The 21,373-nt window shown below is 37.4% G+C and overlaps 1 protein-coding gene across 2 annotated transcripts in view; it reads right to left on the bottom strand.

Annotated features, from left to right (window-relative positions):
- ASPM (assembly factor for spindle microtubules) overlaps positions 1–21,373 on the bottom strand; it is a 64,619-nt gene extending 43,246 nt beyond the window's left edge. For both annotated transcript variants that reach the window (XM_059413035.1, XM_059413034.1), the window contains exons 1-8: positions 20,425–21,373; positions 18,862–19,005; positions 15,602–17,102; positions 6,628–6,732; positions 5,878–6,024; positions 4,433–4,678; positions 3,628–3,695; positions 168–309 (exon numbers count right to left, since the gene is read on the bottom strand). In XM_059413035.1, coding sequence (XP_059269018.1) covers positions 168–309; positions 3,628–3,695; positions 4,433–4,678; positions 5,878–6,024; positions 6,628–6,732; positions 15,602–17,102; positions 18,862–19,005; positions 20,425–20,718 — 2,647 coding nt within the window. In that variant the 5' untranslated portion in view covers positions 20,719–21,373. The remainder of the gene's footprint in view (positions 1–167; positions 310–3,627; positions 3,696–4,432; positions 4,679–5,877; positions 6,025–6,627; positions 6,733–15,601; positions 17,103–18,861; positions 19,006–20,424) is intronic.

A 21,373-nucleotide genomic window follows, 5' to 3' on the forward strand; every position in this document is an offset into this window, starting at 1 on the left:
AGTGATGGGGAATGATGGGTGAAAAGAAAGGGTGGATAGTGGAGAGAGGAACTATTTATATTGGCATCTCTAAGAAGGTAAAATTTAAACAGAGACCAGAAAGAATAATAAGAAGAAGCCATTTATGCATAGTGTGGAAAGAATGCAATGGAGGCAGAACTACTCACCATCTCTATACAGATGAGGAACAGTGGGGTGTCTGTACTCAGCGGCTATATCAGGATTCCAAAGTAAGCGATTCAGAATGAACACAGCCAACCCCATGACATCACTATTGTCTTCCAAAGATAGGAGTTCTCCAAAAATTGTCTGAAAAGAAATTAAAAACTATGTGACTTTCATGAAGCAAAAGGATACAATAGGGGGCGAGCAGACTATAATTGTCTAAGGATTTGGCAATGTTCTATTTTCTAAGTAGTATGGAAATAACATGGATATTTGCTAAAAAAAACAAAAAACTGTGTATGCTTTGTGCATTCCTTAGTGTATATGATGTACGATGAAAAAAGGCAAAAGCTCAGGACTAAGTTAAATTCTTAAAAATCATCTGACAAACCATATTTACATTTAATTTTCCTTTAAAGAACTATCAAATGTAGGCATGTTGCTCAAATTCAATTTTAATTATCCTACTAAGTATATCATGAAGGTACAACAGAAACTTAAATATTCAAAAATTTTTAAGAGTTAACAAGTGGAAACCCATCTGCAAATAATCTAACATAATAATTTGGAAAGTTCAGATCTGTTTATAATTGATTTTTTTTTTTAAGATTTTATTTATTTATTTGAAAGAGAGAGAGATCACAAGCAGGCAGAGAGGCAGGCAGAGAGAGGAGGAAGCAGGCTCCCTGCTGAGCAGAGAGCCTGATGTGGGGCTCCAGCCCAGGACTCTAGGATTATGACCTGAGCCAAAAGCAGCAGCTTAACCCACTGAGCCACCCAGGCGCCCCTGTTTATAACTGATTTTTAACAATATTTTTTATTATGTCCTGTTAGCCACTGTATAGTACATTAGTTTTTGATGTAGTGTTCAATGATTCATTAGTTGTGTATAACATAATTGATTTAAATATGAAATTAACTTAACACCAACATGTTTATTATTAATGATTTTTAAAGTAATTAGAAAAAACTAAAACCATATCAGGTTATATCTTATAAGCTTACATTGACCAATTGTAGAGATAAAAGCATGGTAAATATATGTCAAAATGGAAAAACTTTGGGGTGCCTGGGTGGCTCAGTGGGTTAAAGCCTCTGCCTTTGGCTCAGGTCATGATCCTAGAGTCCTGGGATCGAGCCCCGCATCGGGCTCTCTGCTCCACAGGGAGCCTGCTTCCCCTTCTCTCTCTGCCTGCCTCTCTATCTACTTGTGATCTCTGTCTGTCAAATAAATAAATAAAATCTTTTAAAAAATAAAAAAAAATAGAAAAACTTTATATTTACCTACTTTTTTTCCTTTGATGTTTTCTTAAAATCCTCGAAGGTCATGCCCACCACTAGAACCTTAAGGTGTTCACAGGTACTCATACCTCCTATCTAAAAAAGAGTGTACATTCCCACCAACTGACATGGACTTGCTCTGTCCATGGAGGATAATATTCCTACCTCATTTGTGTTTGGCCAAATAATGCACTCTGGCCAGTGGAATACAGATGGAAGGATACCTACTACATCTAAACAGATGTTTTATTTTTTGTTTATTTTTAAAGATTTAATTTATTTATTTGAGAGCAAGTGAGTGAGAGAAACAGCACAAGCCAGGGAAGCAGAGGCAGAGGGAGAAGCAGACTCCCCACTGAGTAGGGACCTTGATGCGGGACTCAATCCCAGGGTCTTGAGATCATGACTTGAGTTGAAGGCAGACACTTAAACAACTGAACCACCCAGGTGCTCCTAAGCAGAAGTTGTGAAAGGCATTGCAAGTTTCTGCCTAATTCTCTTGTTTTTTTATCTTGGCCCAAATAGAGGGTTTCTACTTCAATTAAGGTTCCAGAATTATTTGACTGTGAAAGCAGAGCTAGTTGATATGTAATTTTCTGATTAACAAAAGCATACTAAATTGAAATAAGAAAACTCAGTAAGATACTATCAAACTGTGTGACCACAGAAAGCTTATCATTTGTTCTCTTTGGGCCTCAATTTCTTGATAAATAAAAGCCAAATACTGTTAATAATTCCTTTCAGTCCCAAAGACCATTGTACTCTAACATCTGGAATAAACTGAAGAATAGAATATCCCAAATGACAATGGCAAAAAGCCTAAAGAAAATGTAAAAGTATACCAGTAAAAGACAAAAGAAAACTGGAAATAGGGAGCATTTTAAAAATAGAATCATATTTTTAGTAGTCAACTATTACTGTCTTTTTCATTTAGTTGTTTTTTTTTAAAGATTATTTATTTATTTATGAGAGAGAGAGAGAGAGACAGCTACAGAGGGAACACAAGCCAGGGAAAAGGGAGAGGGAGAAGCAGGTTTCCCATAGAGCAGGGAGCCCGATGCAGGGCTCTATCCCAGGACCCTGGGATCATGACCTGAGCCTAAGAAAGACGCTTAACGACTGAGCCTCCCAGGTCTCCCACATTAAGTTAGTTTTAAAATTCTAAGTATTGGGGAACATGGTGGTTCAGTGGGTTAAGCCTCTGCCTTCAGCTCAGGTCTTGGCTCAGGGTCTTGAGATTGAGCCCTACATAAGGCTCTTTGTTCGGCGGGGAGCCTGCTTCTCCCTCTCACTCTGCTTGCCTCTTTGCCTACTTGTTTTCTCTCTGTCAAATAAAAAAATTTTAAAAATCTTAAAAAAAAAAAATTCTAAGCATTATTGAGCCATGCACCAAGTGAAAAACTGAAATTTGATGACATTTTTATAAGAAATGTTGCATTAAAATGGTTACAAGTTCGGGCTCTGGTATCAGGCAAGTATAGATTCATCCTGACCAATAATTGGCATATAGCATGTCATTTAAAATCTAAGCTTCAGTATTGTCATGAAGTGAAAAAAACAAGACACACCTCACTGGGATTTGAAGAGGTTTAAATTAGATAATATATTTCAAACAGTCTAGTATATCATTTGTAAAAGCTCAAGAAGAAGATTATACTACTTGTTATTATATCCAGTACCAAATTATACATATTTAAGAAAACAAGAAAATTACTTGCTATGTGATGATATGGCAATAATATATACTGGCATGATCTAATTACCTACTAAGCATTTTTTAAAGGACCTTAAATTTTATTATTTATTTATTTATAAAAGATTTTATTTATTTATTTGACAGACAGAGATCACACAAAGGCAGAGAGGCAGGCAGAGAGACAGGAAGGGAAGCAGGCTCCCCGCTGAGCAGAGAGCCTGATGCGGGGCTCTATCCCAGGACCCTGAGGATCATGACCTGAGCCGAAGGCAGAGGCTAACACACTGGGCCACCCAGGCACCCCAGGACCTTAAATTTTATACTGAAAAACCAATTAAGCTAACTAAATGACTTTATAAGTGAAATCATATTTTATTAAAAATACATAATAAAAAGCCTACTAAAGGTATATATAACAAAAGAAGTATACAATAAAAGTATATAATGAAAGGGATAAAATTTTAAAAACTGAAGCATATACTTACCTCTAAGCCAATTCGTAGCCATAAAGGATTATATGACAACAGCCAATTCAGGACTTTCTGCCGTTCTCCTGAAATGCATGTGAAAAGCAAGTAAGCTCAGACCACTACTCAAATAGAAACAATAAATAAAATTTTATGGAGGAAAATCATAAAAAAACAGGGATAATCACTTATATGAAATCAGTTAATTTAAATATATGGCATTCTTATATATATGATTATATTAAAGTACATAAGATTTTAGGCAGCAAAGTCAAATCATGTATATATTTGACTCTGAAATACAAAATGTTGAGTGTTTTTAAGGAATTAATTTCAAGTGGTGCCTGGGTGGCTCAGTCAGTTAAACATCTGACTCTTGATTTTGGTGCAGGTCATGATCTCAGGGTCCTGGGATCAGCCCTGTCTCAGGCTCTGCACTCAGTGGGGGGTCTGTTTGAGGATTCTCTCCTCCACCCTCTCCCTCTTCCCCGTCCTCCTCCCCCTCATGAATACCCATGCTCTCTCTCTCTCAAATGAATAAATAAATAAATCTTTAAAAAATATAAATAATCACATCTTTAAAGAATCTTTATAAAGATTACTTTTTTTTTTTTAAAGATTTTATTTATTTATTTGACACAGAAAGAGAGATCACAAGTAGGCAGAGAGGAAGAGAGAGGAGGAAGCAGGCTCCCTGCTGAGCAAAGAGCCCGATGTGGGGCTTGATCCCAGGACCCTGGGATCATGAGCCGAGCTGAAGGCAGAGGCTTTAACCCACTGAGCCACCCAGGCGCCCCTATAAAGATTTCTATAATCTTCTTACCAACATCTTTCCAGAGGTGTCTGTCTTTTCTAACAACTAACCGCCTAGCTTCAATTTCAATTTCAAGCTTCTTAATAGCTTTAACCATTTTTTCAGAAGTAAATAAGTGACATGCTGCACGACGTAATCTATTCAGCCTGCACCGAGCAGTATAAGCTCTGAGAGACATTTCATCTTTTGTAGGAGCTCTAGGAACACTGATTTTATGTTGACTCTCCAATCCCAAAAGAAGAGTAGCAGCATTTACTGGGCAAAAAGAAAAGGAAGAATGTTTCTGGTTAAACAATATATACATATATCCTTAGATCTAGCAGTAAGTGCAAATATAAGATGGCCAAAATAGGGTCTTTTTTTCTGCCCCTTCCAAGCTTGTTCTTTCCTTTCTTTTCTCAAAATATGGGGATCATCTGGTTCACTCCGTACCTTAGACCATTCTGTTGTTGCAACTTGGGGCTCTACCTACAAAATGGATCTCAAGTCTAACCATTTCTCATAACCTCCACCATTATTACCCAAGCTCATACACTATAATCTCTAACCTATGCTTATGAAATAGTCTCCCAACTAGTTTCTCTGCTTCCATTCTTTTTAATAAATTTAAAAAAGGTCTCTAAAGAATGTGACTTTAAAAAAATCAATTAAATTTTGAAATGCAACTTGAATTTTTATAAAACACATTTTCTCTCAAGAAGAAAACTAAAAATCAGGCTTTGTTTTCTTCTGGGGAAAAAGGAAAACTCCCTCTAGAGATTGTCTCACCAAAGGACCTTTTAATATAAATATGCTATACACTATTCTCTAACAAATACAGAAAGACCTCTCTTTGAACATGTAACAGTGGAGAAACTATCATTTTAAAGACAGCTTATGTAATGGCTTGGCAATTTAAATGTTTACAATGATGTTTCCTTATCTTGAGTTGAATTGATCCCTATAATTTCTATTCAAGAGCATCACAAGTTAAGTTTCCTTCTCTCTCAGGAAAAAAGCCTTCACATGTCTGAAGGACAGAATGCTTCCATCTTATTCTACACCTGAGTCTTTCTCAGAACATGCACTGAGATGTTTGCCATACAAGACTGTTAGATTTATTCATCAGTATAGTATACTTTATTTATGCAATGAAGATTGAATTGGATTTCTTAGTAGCCATGTTTCACTGTTAACTCAGACTGAATCTATATTAAAATAAAACTCATTCCCCTGAAAGGCTGGAATTGCATTGGCTGATGAACAAGAATGGAAAGCAAAAGGAAAAAGCAAAGTTGAGTACTTTCAGTAAAGAATTCCCTAAAAATTCTTACCTATACAATCTTTAGCAATGATGTCAATGAGTTAGTGAACCATGCCATTAACTATAATACATATGCATAATTTAAAAATGGCAATTTGTGTTAAGATCTATAAAAACAAGAGTCTTATTTAATTTAATCATTAATGTTTACCTTCAGAAATACTTGTTTTTACAGTGAAGTCATCAGGAGTTAATATAAAATTTAGCCACCAAGTGAAGCCCTGCTCCTGCTTCTCCTTCCAACGTTCATCATAAAACATGTTTTTTGCAGCAAACGGCATTGGGTGTCTTGGAACATCTAAAAATACAGTTGGTTTATTAAATGAGAAATTCTCTTTTAAATTATTATGCAATATATAGCAGAAGACCATTTTTATTAGCAAAACCACCTAAAACACTGAACAATATTTGCTTTTCCACTACTTGCAGATAACCACTGGAAACATTTTAGGTATAAAATGTAATCAAAGTTTGAAGAGAAAAAGCACCACTGTACTTCCTGGTTATTTAAAAATCCCAAGTCACCATGAGTTAATTTCACAAAAGTCTGAGAAAATATCCTGTTATTTGAATGCACATATTTACAATTCTCCAAGGCTTTAATTCAACAAAAAGTATCAATTCATTTCCACTTGAAATGTAGTTAATGCTTCACTCCATGTCAGTTTTTCAGTGACTTTAAAAAATAATGAACACTGGGGTGCCTGGGTGGCTCAGTGGGTTAAAGCTTCTGCCTTCAGCTCCGGTCATGATCTCAGGGTCCTGGGATTGAGCCCCACACTGGGCTCTCTGCTCAGCAAGGAGCCTGCTTCACCCCTCTCTCTGCCTACCTCTAACTGCTTGTGATCTCTCTCTCTCTCTGTCAAATAAATAAAATATTGAAAAAAAAATGAACACTTACCTGTTTTTAACGGTTTTATGAAGGTCAAAGTAGACTGTGCCACAGCAACAATGGGTCTTGTTCTTTTGTTTGTTTTAGAATTAGGAGTTCTGTATACTGATGAATCTAAAATAAATTAGAAAGCAGAATGATAGCATTAAAAAATGAAATAAATTCCATGAATGAACTCTTTTAAAGTTATATTTGGGGGTGCCTGGGTGGCTCAGCGGGGAGCCTGCTTCCTCCTCTCTCTCTCTCTGTGATCTCTGTCAAATAAATAAATAAAACCTTTAAAAATAAATAAATAAATAAATAAATAGTTATATTTGAGTTCTTCAATATCACATCCATTTAGCAAATAACTACTAAGTTCCTGGTACTATGCTATGAACTTGGGGGTCAATAAAACCTACACCTGGAAGTTACAGACTAAAAGCTACACTTTATCTTGTGTCTGCAGAAGCTAAACCGCCATTTATTGTTATGTATATATTGCAGATTCTGTGTTACATGCTGAGAATGCGGAATTACAGATATGGTCCCAGCCCTGGGAAGTTCTTAGTCTAGTACATAAGTTTAAAAGAAATTATAATACACCGCATAAAGGAGAAGTACATTTAAGCAGCTGTGAGAACAAGAGGGAGAGTTAACTTCATCTAGAAGGATAGGACAGCCTTCCTAAATGTAAATACACTTGAGCTGACTCTTATTAAAGTGGAAGTTAGGCATGAGGAATGTTCTGTTTGACAGAACTGCAGTATGATTGGAATAAAAAATATCTATCAGAAGAACAATAGAGGAGGTTGAAAAAAGTAGAAAAGAATTTAATCATAATAAAGGTAGCGGCAGCTAATGTTTGAATACTTTGTTGCAGGCACTATCACAGTCTTTTAATGTAGAATACCTCAGGTGATCACCCCAGCAAACCTCTAAGAAATGTACTATTATTATCCATATTTTATATAATTAGGCTATGGGGGCTTAGAAAAATTGAGCTACTTGGTCAATGTCACACAAGCCAGTAAGTGGCAGAGCTAGGCAGTATACTCCTAGAGCCGGCACTATTAATCAGTCTGATGTCTCTGGTATGCCAGTGAAAGATCTAATCCAGGAAATAACACTATCATTTTACATTTTAGAAAACAGAGGCCAATGGAATAAAAGGGGTCAAGACTAGAGATAGAAAGCTAAGAGGAAGCTATCACAGTGGTGCAACTTAGCTATTATGAGAATTTAAATTAAAACAGAAGCAGTGGAGATAAATTAGAAAGGAGAGTTATTCTAATAGTAGAACCTACAAGCCTTAATAACCACTGGCTAGGCAAGTGGGAAAGAATGAGAACTTCGGAGGATTTCCAGGTATCCAACCCAGGTGACTGAAGGAGGTAGTAGGGGGTAACTACAAAGGAAACTGCAATAAAGGTGACAGTGGCAAAGTGATATACTTTATAGGTTAATATAGGTTATATCAGAACAGCAGTTCACTCCCTCAAATGCAGGTTTTGTACCACACGATACACTTACTACATATAAACAAAGAGCTAAGAAAAGGCAGAAGAGAGCAAACTATGATCCACAGGCAAAATCCAGCCCACTGACTATTTTTATATGGTCTACAATCTAGGACTAGTTTTTATATTTGTAAATAATTGGGGGGGGGAATTCAAATGATCATATTTTATGATACATGAAAATTACATAAAAATTCAAATTTCAGTGTCCATAAATAAAATTGTATGGAACAGTCACATTTATTGATTTATACATTGTCTGTGGCTCTTTTTCCTTCTACAGTGGTAGAGGTTAGTAGTTGTAATAAAGATCATTTGGCTTACAAAACCTAAATATTTATTATCTGAACCTTTAGAGAAAAAGTTGGCTTAGTTTTGATTTAGAGGAATTACAAATCTGCACCAATTGTGAAAATAAGGAACACGGTCATATTGTGACATATTTATGAGGTTATAATTTCTTCGTATTTGAACATTTAAAAATAAAAATAAGAGGAAAAAGTCCTCATTCTGAAACACCAGAGAAGCGAGTACCTCTGTGTGGAATCATTTTATTCTATGGGAATCCTTTCCTGGAACCATCAACTCGCAGCGCCTCATCACTCAGAAAGTCCAAGTAAAGTGCGTCTCTTTCTGTGCTTCCATGACTCCCTGTGCATAGCTCAGTCAGAGGACTGAGAGCAGCCTGAAGATAGGAACAATACCTTTTCTCCTTGTATTCACAGAACCTCAAACAATGCATACACATGGTAGGCACCTTACCAATACTGAATAAATATATCTTGGAAAATGGACTTCTTTCTTTGCTTTCCTGGATTTGCCAGAATAGAAAGAGTCACTTATTCTTAGTGAGTGTTACCAAGCTCTCATATAAGCTCATCAGTGAGATACTCAATGTGTCCAATTTTCTCTAAACCCTTGCAAAGACTCCCAACTAGGTGGCCACCTTAAACAAACTCATCATTCATCATTTATTGTGCACCTTGTAGGAGATCAAAACAGATATAGGTATGTTCCTTATACTCAAAGAATTTGTTATCTGGTCAGATAATATCTATAGGAAACAAGAAATACAAGCAAAGAAATAGTGTTAACTTAGGAGATGTTATATATAGTGAATTCAGATTTGCTTAGGGAACATACCTCGAGGGAAAGCCATCAGGGAGTTAATAAAAATTGACTATAGTACCTGAAATAAGCGGAAGATCTGAATTAGTGAGAAAACAATAGGTAAGAAAGTTAACAAGAGGATACAGGATCAGGAATAAGACAAGGATGCCCACTCTTGCCACTTTTATACAGCACAGTATTGGAAGTCCTCACTAGAGCAACTGGGCAAGAAGAAGAAATAAAAGGAATCCATATTAGAAAGAAAGAAGTAAAACTGTCATATTCATAGATGAAATATTATATATAGAAACCCCTGAAAACTCCATCACAAAACCATTAGAATAAGTTAATTCAGTAAAGATGTAGGACATAAAATAAATACACAGAACTATAAGACATTGAAGAAAGAAATTGAAGACACATATAACTGGAAAGATATTCCAGACTCATGGATTTAAAGAATTAAGTTGTTAAAAATGTCCATACCACCCAAAGCAATCTACAGGTTCAATGAAATCCCTATTAAATTTTCAATGGCTTTTTTTTTTTTTAAGGAATAGAACAAATTGTCTTAAGATTTCTGTGGAATCACAAAAGCCCCCAAATAGGCAAAGCAATCTTGAGAAAGAAGAACAATGCTAGAGGCATCATACTTCCTGATTTCAAACTGTATTACAAAGCTATAGTAAATAAAACAGTATGGTATTGACATAAAAACAGGCACACAGATCAGTGGACCAGAATAGCGAGCCCAGAAATAAATCTACACATACATGGTCAATTGTTTTACATTCAAAGGAGGTAAGAATATACAATATATAGTCTCTTCAATAAATGATGTTGGGAAAACTGAACAGCCACATGCAAAATAATGAAACTCTACTACTATGTTATATTATGCACAAAAATCAACACAAAATGGACTAAAGAATGTGAGACCAAAACCCATAAAACTCCTAGAAAGAAACACAGGCAGTAAGCTTCTTGACTAGGTGATGAGTTTTGGGATTGACACCAAAAGGAAAGGCAACAAAAGCAAAAACAGCAAGTGAGACTACATCAAACTACAAGCTTCTGCACAGCAAAGAAAATCATCAACCAAATCAAAGGTAACATACCGAATGGGAGAAAACTCTGATGGGGGTTAGTATTCAAAATATAGAAAAAGTACTCAAACAACTCAATAACAAAAAAAATTCCCTAAATAATCCAAATAAAAAGTGGGCAAAAGATCCGAATAAACATGTCTCCAAAGAAGTCATACAGATGGCCATCAGACATATGAAAGTATGCTCAACATCACTCATCATCACTAGGCACGTGTAAATCAAAACCACAATAAGTTATCATCTCACACCTGTTAGAATGTTTATAATCAAAAAGACAAATAGTGTTGGCAAGGATGAGAAGAAAAGGGAACCCTGGTGCAATGTTGGTAGAAATGTAAATTGGTACAGCCAATGGAAAACAGTATGGGGTTTCTCAAAAAATTACAACTAGAGCTCCCATATCAGCAATTCCACTTGCGGATATTTTTATGAAGAAAACAGAAACACAAACTCAAAAAGACACATGCACTCCCATGTTCATTGCAGTATTACTTACAATAACAAAGATATGGAAACAAGCTAAGAGTCCCTTCAATGGGTGAATGGATAAAGAAAATTATATATATATATATGTATATATATATGCATATACATATATATATATACACACACACCTTGAGGGGATTATGCTAAGTGAAATAAATCAGACAGAGAAAGAGAAATACCATATGATCTCACTTATATGTGAAATCTAAAACAAAAACAAAAACTAAGCTCATACAGAGCACAGATTTGTGATTGCCTAAGGTGGGGAGTGGTGGGGGTGAGAGGAGTCAAAGTATAAACTTCCAGTTACTAAATAAATAAGTTATGGGGATGTAATAGACAGCATGATGATTAGTTAATACTACTGAACTGCCTATTTGAAAGCTGCTAAGAAAGTAAATCTTAAAATTCCTCACCACAAGAAAAAAAATTGCATAACTATGTATAAGGTTAATAACAGCAAAAAAAAAAAAAAAAAAAAAGATAAATGGATGGAATGACAGGACAAGCATGGCAAAGAATGTTGTAGAATATAAGCTAACAGGTTGGCTACATAGAGGTCACAAGAAGACAACCTTAAATGGTAGAATAACAAGACTGTAAATAATCTGATAATAGCAGAGAGCAAGTGAAGGTTCCTGAGCAAGAGAGTGGGAAATCTAGATGTATCCCAATCACTATCATGGGTCGATGCCCAAAATAAAACCCTTATATTTACCTGTTCTTTCTCTTAAACGATAACAGTATAATAAAATATGGTAGAAAGAATATTTACTTTGTAGTTGGGGAGACCTGAGTTTAAATTACAACTCTATTTTAGTGGCTTCTGTGATCTTGGGCAAATTACTGGCCTTTTTGAATCTGACATGAAGGAGTTAGAGAAGGAAGTCATTCTAAATAGATGGGACAATAAACTTGAAATACCCTGAGGACAGAGCATGTTTGAGGATTCAAGGATAACAAGGAAGCCAGGGTGGTAGAAGCAGAGTGACCAAGGGGCAGAGAGATAAATGTTAGGGGTGGGGTGGGGGCAGGTGGGGGGTAATATAGATCTTACAGGGCCTTGTACATCATTGTAAAAAAGTTTGGCTTTCAGTGAAATGGGAAGCCATTAGAGTGTACAAAACTGGAGAATGTCAGAATCCAACTAATTTTTAAAGTATTATCCTCGTTGCTATATGGAAAATAGACTATATAGAAGCCAAAGGTGAAAGAAAGATCTATTAGTAGGCTCTGCAATGACACAGACTAAATCAGGTGCCACTGGAAATGGTGAGAAGTGATCAGATGCTGTACTTAGAAGAAAGAGAAGATAGGATTTGTTGATGGACTGAATTTGGAATCAGACAGACTAAACTTACAAAGAAAAGGTTGGAGAGAAATATACTTAACGTCATTTATAAGGTTTGGACCTGAGATGAAAGGTCCCAACAGGAAGGATTGTGATGGGAATGACATACCAGGTAGATGTCTCATGGGAGAAGGGACGGCAAAGGTTTGACTTTGGACAAATTAAATAAAGATGTTCACTAGACAGTGAAGAAATCAGTTTATAAATTAGAGGTCCATCCTAAAATATAACATTGGGAGGCCTCCATGTATGGGTAGCATTGCAAACTAGGAAATGGAATGAGATCACTAAGGGAATGAGTAAGAGTATGAATATGATAAAGGGGGATGCCTGGGTGGCTTAGTCAGTTAAGTGGCTGATTTCAGCTCAGGTCATGAACCCTGGGTTCTGGGACCCAATCCCGCATAGGGCTCCTTGCTCAGTAGGCAACCTGCTTTTCCCTCTGCCTGCTGCTCCTCCTGCTTGCTCTGACAAATAAATAAAAATCTTAAAAAACAAATAAGAAAAAGTATGAAAAAGATCAGTAACTAAGCTTTCACTTACTCCAAGATTTAGAGGTTGGGTGATAAAGAGCACTCCACAAGGAAAACTGAGAAGGAACCAGTAAAGTAGGAAAAGAACCCGGAGAAAGTGGCGGTGGCAGAATCAGGTATTCCAAGAAGACAGAGGTTCAAAGTATCGAAGAGTTTGCTAATAGTTCAAGATGAAGATTGACAAATATTTATCAGATTTAATAGTGTGGAGGTATTATTAACCTTGACAAGAAAATTTCAGTAGTCAAAACCTGATTAAAGTGGGTTCAAAAAATAAGAGACGGAGTAGAACAGCTAATTCAAGCAACTTTCTAAATGAGTTTCTTACATTAAAAAGCACCGTTTAATTCAAGTATCATGTTTACACATAAAAGTATATATATCTCAGTGAACAATGACAAAGTGAAGACTTAGGTTCTTCAAAGGAGTCTTGCTCAAAAGAAAGAAAAATAGAGCAGGGGCTGAAGGAGGTATAAATGGTATTAATACGATTCTGTACTTTTAAAAGATGGAATAAGAGCATATTTGTATCAGAAATGACTCAGTAGGAAGATATGGGAGAGAGAAGACAAACACTGGGTAGAAGGATATAGGATCTGTCATACCAGTGAAGAGTCTAGCTACATCGAGTGCATAGACACTTCATGTTTTAGTAGGTGGGAAGAAAGTAGTGGACTAAACACAAGTATGGGAGGTAAATGTTGAGTGTTTAAGGTTTTCTTCGATACTTTACTGACTCAATGAAGTAGGAAGCAGATCATCAGCTTAGACAAGGTTCAGAGAACAATCTCTGGAGCCTAACTGCCTGGGGTGGAATCCTAGCTTTATCATTTATTACCTCTGCAATCTTGGGCAAATTATTCAATTTCTGGATGCACTGGTTTCCTCATTTTGAAAATGTTGTATTGATAACAATTATCTGTTGTGATATTTTGTGTCATGAGTATTAGAGGGGGTAATAGTAAAGCACTTACAACTGGATCTGACAGAAGACATGTTCAATAAATATTACCTACCATTCTTAATCATCAGAGAGGAGGAAAGAAAAGTGCTAGAGGTTTCAGGAGAAAAGAAGGGAGGGAAGAGACAGTCTGTGACAAAGTGATAAAAGTTGATAAATCCCAAAGTACAGCCAAGAGTTAAGGACGTACTAGAGATTTATGGTCATTAGTTTAAAAACCAACCAGCAAGATTCAGGCACAGAGCAGGTAGAGTTGGATTAGGATTGGAATTTGCTAGACAAATACAATGAGGGGAAGAGAGATGAATGGAATGATCATGTGAGTTACAGAATCCAAGCTATATAAGTAGGAAAATAAGGACATGTCAGAGTGAAGGCTGCTGAAACCATGAAGGATTAAAGGATTATATGTGCATAAAGGGGAAAAAAAATGTTGGGAGTTGGGTTTGTAGAGAAAATGCTAAAATCATAAATGGTGATTAGAGATGGAGATATTTTTAGGACTAAGTATGTTGGAACTAAAAGGCAAGGAAACATTCTATATTGGAAAGATCCTATAAGGATTTTTAAATGGTAAAAAATAGGGGCGCCTGGGTGGCTCAGTGGGTTGAGCCGCTGCCTTCGGCTCGGGTCATGATCTCAGGGTCCTGGGATCGAGTCCCGCATCGGGCTCTCTGCTCGGCAGGGAGCCTGCTTCCTCTTTCTCTCTGCCTGCCCCTCTGCCTACTTGTAATCTCTGTCAAATAAATAAATAAATCTTTAAAAAAAAATGGTAAAAAATGATGATGGTAGTTTTGGAGAAGACAAACGAGCCAAATGTAAAAATCTTGAGAGTAATCTTTCATTATAACAAGGAGGAATATAGGTGAAAGAGAGTGAAAAATGAACTTCCAGCTGTTCTGTTGCTGTTTGATTCTTTTCATTTGTTTTCAAGGAAAAAGAAGAAAAAATAGTCTAGATGTAGATGTGAGAAGGAAGGTGGACCACTATCTTATCAAAAGGCCCACGGTCAAAGGAATCGGAAAGAAAAACAGATACAACTTGAGAGGGTTGCAGTGAACACAGAGGTTTTCAGAGGAAAGCCAGGTTTCAGCAAGGTAGCAGAAAGGGAATGTTTATAAAAGACAATGCTAATGAAGGACCGTGAGTTCAGAGGGCATAGACACTTTAAAGAGCTGGAGAGATAGAGAAAATGTTTCAAATTAGGGGATGTTCAAAGAGAAATGAGATAATAAATGACAGAAATGAGATGTGTGATACTTCCTAGGAGTTACAGGATTCTTTTAAATTATCTGCTAAATAAGTAGCGTGATTTGTTTTCCTGTCTGGACCTTGACTGTCATGAGGTAATTTGGGTGAAAAGAGCACGATGGAATTAGTCCTGGTTTTGATGCAGCCTTGACAGCAAGGCTGGGAGTAACAGGAACAATGATGTTTTTCCCCGAGGTATGACGAAATCTAGGGCCCTATCTTCAGTCTTAATTAAGAGCTAAGTAAAGGCTGAGGGAGAATAATGTCAGGAGGTACACGGGGTATGCAAAGCCTCTTCTGCATTTTCTCAGATGGTATGATGGGGGCCAGGCACATCACTGGATATTCCAGTCAGGGCCTGGACTAAGATGAGACAAGTAAAGTACTTTCCCTATGTATAAAACTTGAGGATGTGCCAAATAAGTCTCTGATCAAGGTAAATATTTTAATGCAGTTTTTAAAATTGAAATTAATGCAAAAAGATAATGAACAAAATATCAAAGTTGCAATAAGAACAAATCAAAACTAGTTTAGAATTCGGCCCCATTCTCCTAAGCAAACTGACAAATGAAAAGTGCAACTTAATTCAAGCTTATCAATAGGAAATTTACTAAACCTAAAGAAATGGCAAATCCACACCGTGTAGATATACTTTCATTAAAGATTTTAAAAACAAGACTCACCCGTCTTCTTCTTCAGGTTTAATTTCTCTCTGTTCATGTGTTTTGAGATGGGTATTATCACTTTTTTTGATTTTTTAATAGTTGATGTTTTAGATTCCACAGGAGAAATATGAATTCTTTTGATTTCTTGTACCTCTGTATGTTCTGTAATTCTAACATTTGCATCATCCCTGTCTCCCTCACTCTTTCTTTTACGGGCAACTAAAGTGGTCTTTGAGGGAGGAGTTATGCCATTTTTATAACTCTTAGATTTATTGAATACTGGATCTATAACTGGAAGACAAGACTGAAAATCATCTTTCTCTTTTTGATGATCTGTTACTTTTTCAAAGTCACCCGCTACACTGTTGAGACATCTTTTTGCCTTCGGTTTATTAGTTTGCTTTTGGTTCTCTCTGGTATAAGTGGGTTTCCGTTTAGTAACAGTAGCAGAAAGTATTGGGCGTCTTATAAGCTTATCATGGCTGTAACTAGAAACATCCTGAATTGTAGAAAACTTAGGTCGATCTTTTGTAGACTTGTTAGGTCGATCTTTTGTAGAACTGTAATGATTTGACTTCATTTCTAAAGCTTTGGGTTCTTCAAAAATAGCTTTGGGAGATTGTGAACCCTGACCTTCAGGAATAAGAGGTAAAACTCCATTTGTTCTCTGATCTTGAGGAGACTGTGAGAATTGAGAATTTTTATTTGATGATGGTGATAATTTACATGTTTGCTGAGATATACATATATATGCCATATTATCTTTTACAAATTGATTTGGGGATAGAATTGGATTAATTGACTCTGATTCTAGATCCTGATTTAGTCCATAATTATCATTTACGAAAGAATCAGGACTTAAGATCGTCCGGTAATTTTCATGTACAGTTTTTGATTCCAAATGCACAGGCCTTGAATTATCTTTCATAAACATATCTGATGAAAGACATGTCATTACCTCTAGTTCATTATTAGCTGCACGGCTGTTATTTACAAAGGAATCTGGACTTAGAAAATTTCCTTGGCTTTGTGTAATGTTCAAAGTGGAGGAACAAGTTGGGGTAAGAGTAAGTTTATTATTCTCTTCAGTTTGGCCATTAATATTATTTGTGGAGTTCAAGGAAGCTTCATTTACAACTTTCTCACTAAAATTAAAATCTTCCAAAATGCTGGCACCTTCTGCTTTCAACAGTTCCCCATTTTCACACGCATGAAGAGATGTGTATGTTGTAGATCGACGTACAGAAAGAGGCAAGGAAGTCTCACCATGGCATTCTTTGAAAATGGGACTAATAGGTGATATCGGTATTTTATTTTCCTCAAGGATTAAATAATTGTTTTCTGTTGGGGAATGGCCTTCATTCATAGCCAAATTTTCACAAGCTTGTAGTGGGTTTCTAACTCTGTCAGCTTTTTGTGAAACACAAAATGTTTTGTTAACATTTTGAATACAGGAAATCTTCTTATTACTTGAAGAGGCTGACATTTTCTTCTTATTAATTGTATCCCAAAGACTCCTCTGCAAAAAATAAGCAAAACACACAGGTTAAGTTGACAGCTACTGAATATTACCTTTAAATTAGCAACATTATGTATGTTACCTTAAGATTTACCAAAAGAATCTTGCAGAGGAGTTAAGATGATGGAGTAATAGGGGGAACCTATGCTTGCCTTGTCCCTCAAGCACAGCTAGATAAACAATCATTCTGAACACCCAAGAAACTGATCTGACAATTGAGAAACAAAATGCACAACTGGAGGGATAAAAGAGTTCACACATTGGAAGGTAGGAGGTGCGGACATGTGATTTGGGGGAGAAAAGAATCACAAGTGCTGTGGAGGGGAGAGGGTGGTGGTTCAGTATTCACAAATCAATCAATGTAATATACCACATTAATAGAAGGATCAGAATGATATAATCCTCTCAATAGATTCAGGGAAAGCATCTGACAAAGTACAGCATCCATTCCTGATAAAACCCTAAACAAAGTAGGTATAGATAGAACACCTCTAAATATCATAAAGGCCATATATGAAAGACCCACAGCTTATATCATCCTCAAAGGAGAAAAACTGAGAGCTTTTCCTCTGCAGACCCAAGACAGGGATATCCACTCTTATCATTGTTATTTAACATAGTACTACAAATCCTAGCCTCAGCAGTCAGTTGACAAAGAGAAATAAAAGGCATTCAAGTCAGCAAGGAAGAAGTCTTTCACTATGTGCAGATGATATGATACTCTACGTAGAAAACCTGAAAGACTTCATCAAAAAGTTGCTAGAACCATAAACAAATTCAGTAAAGGTGCAGGATATAAAGTCAATGTACAGAAATCGATTACATTTCTATATACTGATAAAGAAGGAGCTGAAGGAGATATTAAGGAATTGATCCCATTTACAGTTGCACCCAAACCCATAAGATATCTAGAAATAAACCTAATCAAAGAGGTAAAAGATCTGTATTCTGAAAACTACAGAACAGTTAGGAAAGAAATTGAAGAGGACACCAAAAAATGGAAAAATAGTCCATGCTCATGGGTTAGAAGAACAAAGTTTGTTAAAATGGCTATACTACCCAAAGCAATCTACACATTTAACCCTAACCCTAACCCTAACTACTCTCTGACCCAGCAATTGTACCACTGGGTATTTACCCAAAGGATACAAAAATACTGACTGAAAGGAGTACATGCACCTCAAAGCTTACAGCAATGTTATCAACAATAGCCAAATTATGGGAAGAGCTCAAATGTCCTTTGACCGATGAAGGGATAAAGAAGATGGGTATATGTGCACAATGGACTATTACTCCATCATCAAAAAGAATATCTTGCCATTTTCAATGAGGTGGATGGAGCTAGAGGGTATTATGCTAAGGGAAATAAGTCAGTGACAAAAAGATAAAAATTATGATATCACTCATATGTGGAATTTAAAAAACAGATGAACATAGGGGAAGGGGGAAAAAAGAGGGAGACAAACCTTAAGAGGCTCTTAACTAAACAGACCAAATTGTAGGTTGCTGGAGAGAAGGTGGGTAAGGGATGGGCTAAATGGGTGATGGGTATTACGGAGGATACTTGTGATGAGCACTGGGTATTATATGTAAATGATGAATCATTAAATTCTACTCCTGAAACCAATATTACACTATATGTTAACTAACTAGAACTCAAATAAAAATCTGAAACAAAAAAAAACAAAAAAGACTTCTCAAAATTTTTATACATTCTTACTTTCTTAGAGTAAATCACAGAATGATTAAAACTTATTACCTTTTTCTTTTTCTGCTCTTCTGCATTTCCTAGTAATATAGCTTGGTGTTTCAGAACATCATTTACAAGAAATATTACAATCTCTCTTACTCGGCCTTCTTTTAATGGTGTCCAGTTAACAGAAATAACAATTTTTTCTTTAGGCTATAATCAAAGCACACATTTTCAATGAATATAAAAGTAGTGATGCATAATAATCAAAACATTATATACAGTTTAGAATACAGTAGATGATTACTAATTATTAGTCACCAACGCTCTACACCCTAATTAACATTTAACAAGTCGAATATATTTTCCTACCCTATCTAATTTCATTATAAGGGAAAAAACCACTAATAATAAGGTTCAACAAGAAAATAAAAATTATAATGAAATCTTAGTTGCATCTACACCCCACAGCCTGGCAGGAATTTGTCAAATGCAAAACCCTGACAATGACAAAACAAACTCAGTATCCACTGTTTTTCAGGGGGAAAAAGACAAGTTTTGTTTTAAAGGAGAACCCCTAAAACATCATAAACGGCTAGCTTTTCAAAGATGACATTTTTTAAAAAGTGAACTTTTACTCTATAAAACAGTAAATTCTAATAAAATAAATTGAAAAACCATAAAACAACTCTAAGCCACATAACAAAAATAAAAAGTATTACACAGATGGAAAAATTTCTATCTTCTCATAGAAAAAAAAGCAGGCATTCATGAAGAAGAGGAGAGACCCTGCTTCTTATGTGTAACTGGACCACAGCTGGCACACAAGCTACGCGGACCTCAGATTAGAGCCTCTTCTCACTACCTTATGAAGAAGTTGTACAGACAATTAGACTCAGTGAATGGATTATTTTCAAACTGTCAGAGTTCACAATGGTAAGGCCACAGCAGTCAAAATACGAACAGAAATCCTCTAGCTTTTGGTAAGAGGGATGGGAACATTACTATGGCCAATGCAATGCAGAAAAGCTAGCCAGGTTGTTCTTGAAGCAACAGTTGTAAAATTAAATTTGATTCACCATTAAAACTGCACTGTAGCAAAGGGGGGAGGAGATTAAGATAGTAAAGCATATGCACCGCCCATGCTTGTTTTTGTTTGTTTGTTTGTTTGTTTTTGTTTTTTTTGCTGTAGACATATTCAGCCAAAACAAAGCTCACTATTTCACCCGCAAAAGTAGTTACCTGACTCTATGTGGAGTCAGTTTCCCTGATACATATGGAAACTAAAATGCATATTAAGATGACTGATAGAAAGCAATAATCCTTTAAAAGCTGCTCTAGGTTACTCCTAGCAATCCGAAAAATAAATACATAGATCGATATATTGAAATTCTTCTAGAGATGCACGGTGCACGCGCGGGGATTGCTGTCACCGCCCAAATCAGCGCCTACCTACCCATCTACAGAGCATGTGGCATAAGGACTAGCCCAGAGTCAGTGAGAAGGAGCTAAGGGGTCCTTCGTTTGTGGGTTTCTTTTCCAAGTCGTCCTACCCCCAAGCCCCCACCACAGGGGGCACAGGAGAGCCCGGAAGGCGGGCGGGGGCGCGGGCACGCCCCGCCCACCACCTACCTGCAGCTGGAACCAGCGCTGAGAGACGCTGAAGCCCTGCTCGGCGGCCGGGAGGTGGGAGATCTTCACTTCGGCGACCTCTTCGTTAGGGTTGTCCAGGACCAGAGGCAGCGTCCGCGAGGCTCCCAAGCGCACATCTCCGAAACAGAGGAAAGGCGGCCTGCAGAAGTGGCTGAGAGACAGGACCGGCGGGGAAGCTGCCGCATCCTCGGCCCCGGGGCCCCGGGGCCCGGCCGGCGGCCTCCGCTCGGTGGGGCTCACCTCCCAGCTTCGCCCCACACGCCGGGTCGCCATGGCAGCTTCGAGACGCCGCCCGGAGATTCTGGCTCAACTCCCACAAGGTTGCCGGCGAGCGGGGACCCCGGCCGCGGCCCCTGGGAGGCGGCTGTGGAAGTCGGACAGCGAATTCGCCCCCCTTCCGTTCCCAGTCGCCGACACGCCAGGAAAAAAGAAACAAACGCCACAGATTCGCAGACTCCAAAAGGGAGCAAAACAAGTGTGGCCCGAACCTCGGTTTAAACTTCTCGCCTCCACCAATGGGCGCGCCGGGGCGCCGCCGCTTCCTCAGAAGACCAATCAGCGCGCAGCAGCCTCCGGCCAATGAGACGACAGCGCCTTATTTAAACGACTCCGTGGGCCGCGGCTCGCTGCGTGAAGGGGGCGAAAAGCTTGGGGGAATCTTGGCGACACCCCGAAACCCGCGGTTTAGACTCGCAACTAGCTTTTTTATGTGTAAACAGGTTGGCTTAAAGGGGAGAGAGTAACAGCATTGCCACAGTAAATGTAGCAGTCACTGCGGGTGCCCGAGACAACCCTGGGAAAAACGTTAGGTAGGCAAAACTAATACAATATACCCCACCCAGAAAGCTATTAATTCGCTCTCCTTTTGCGGTTTCCTGTGGAGAGTTGGGAGAAAAAAATGAAGAAAATTAAATTCCTAGTTGTGTGA

Source organism: Mustela nigripes, chromosome 10 (genome assembly GCF_022355385.1).
Source record: "Mustela nigripes isolate SB6536 chromosome 10, MUSNIG.SB6536, whole genome shotgun sequence".
NCBI classification, from domain to species: domain Eukaryota; kingdom Metazoa; phylum Chordata; class Mammalia; order Carnivora; family Mustelidae; genus Mustela; species Mustela nigripes.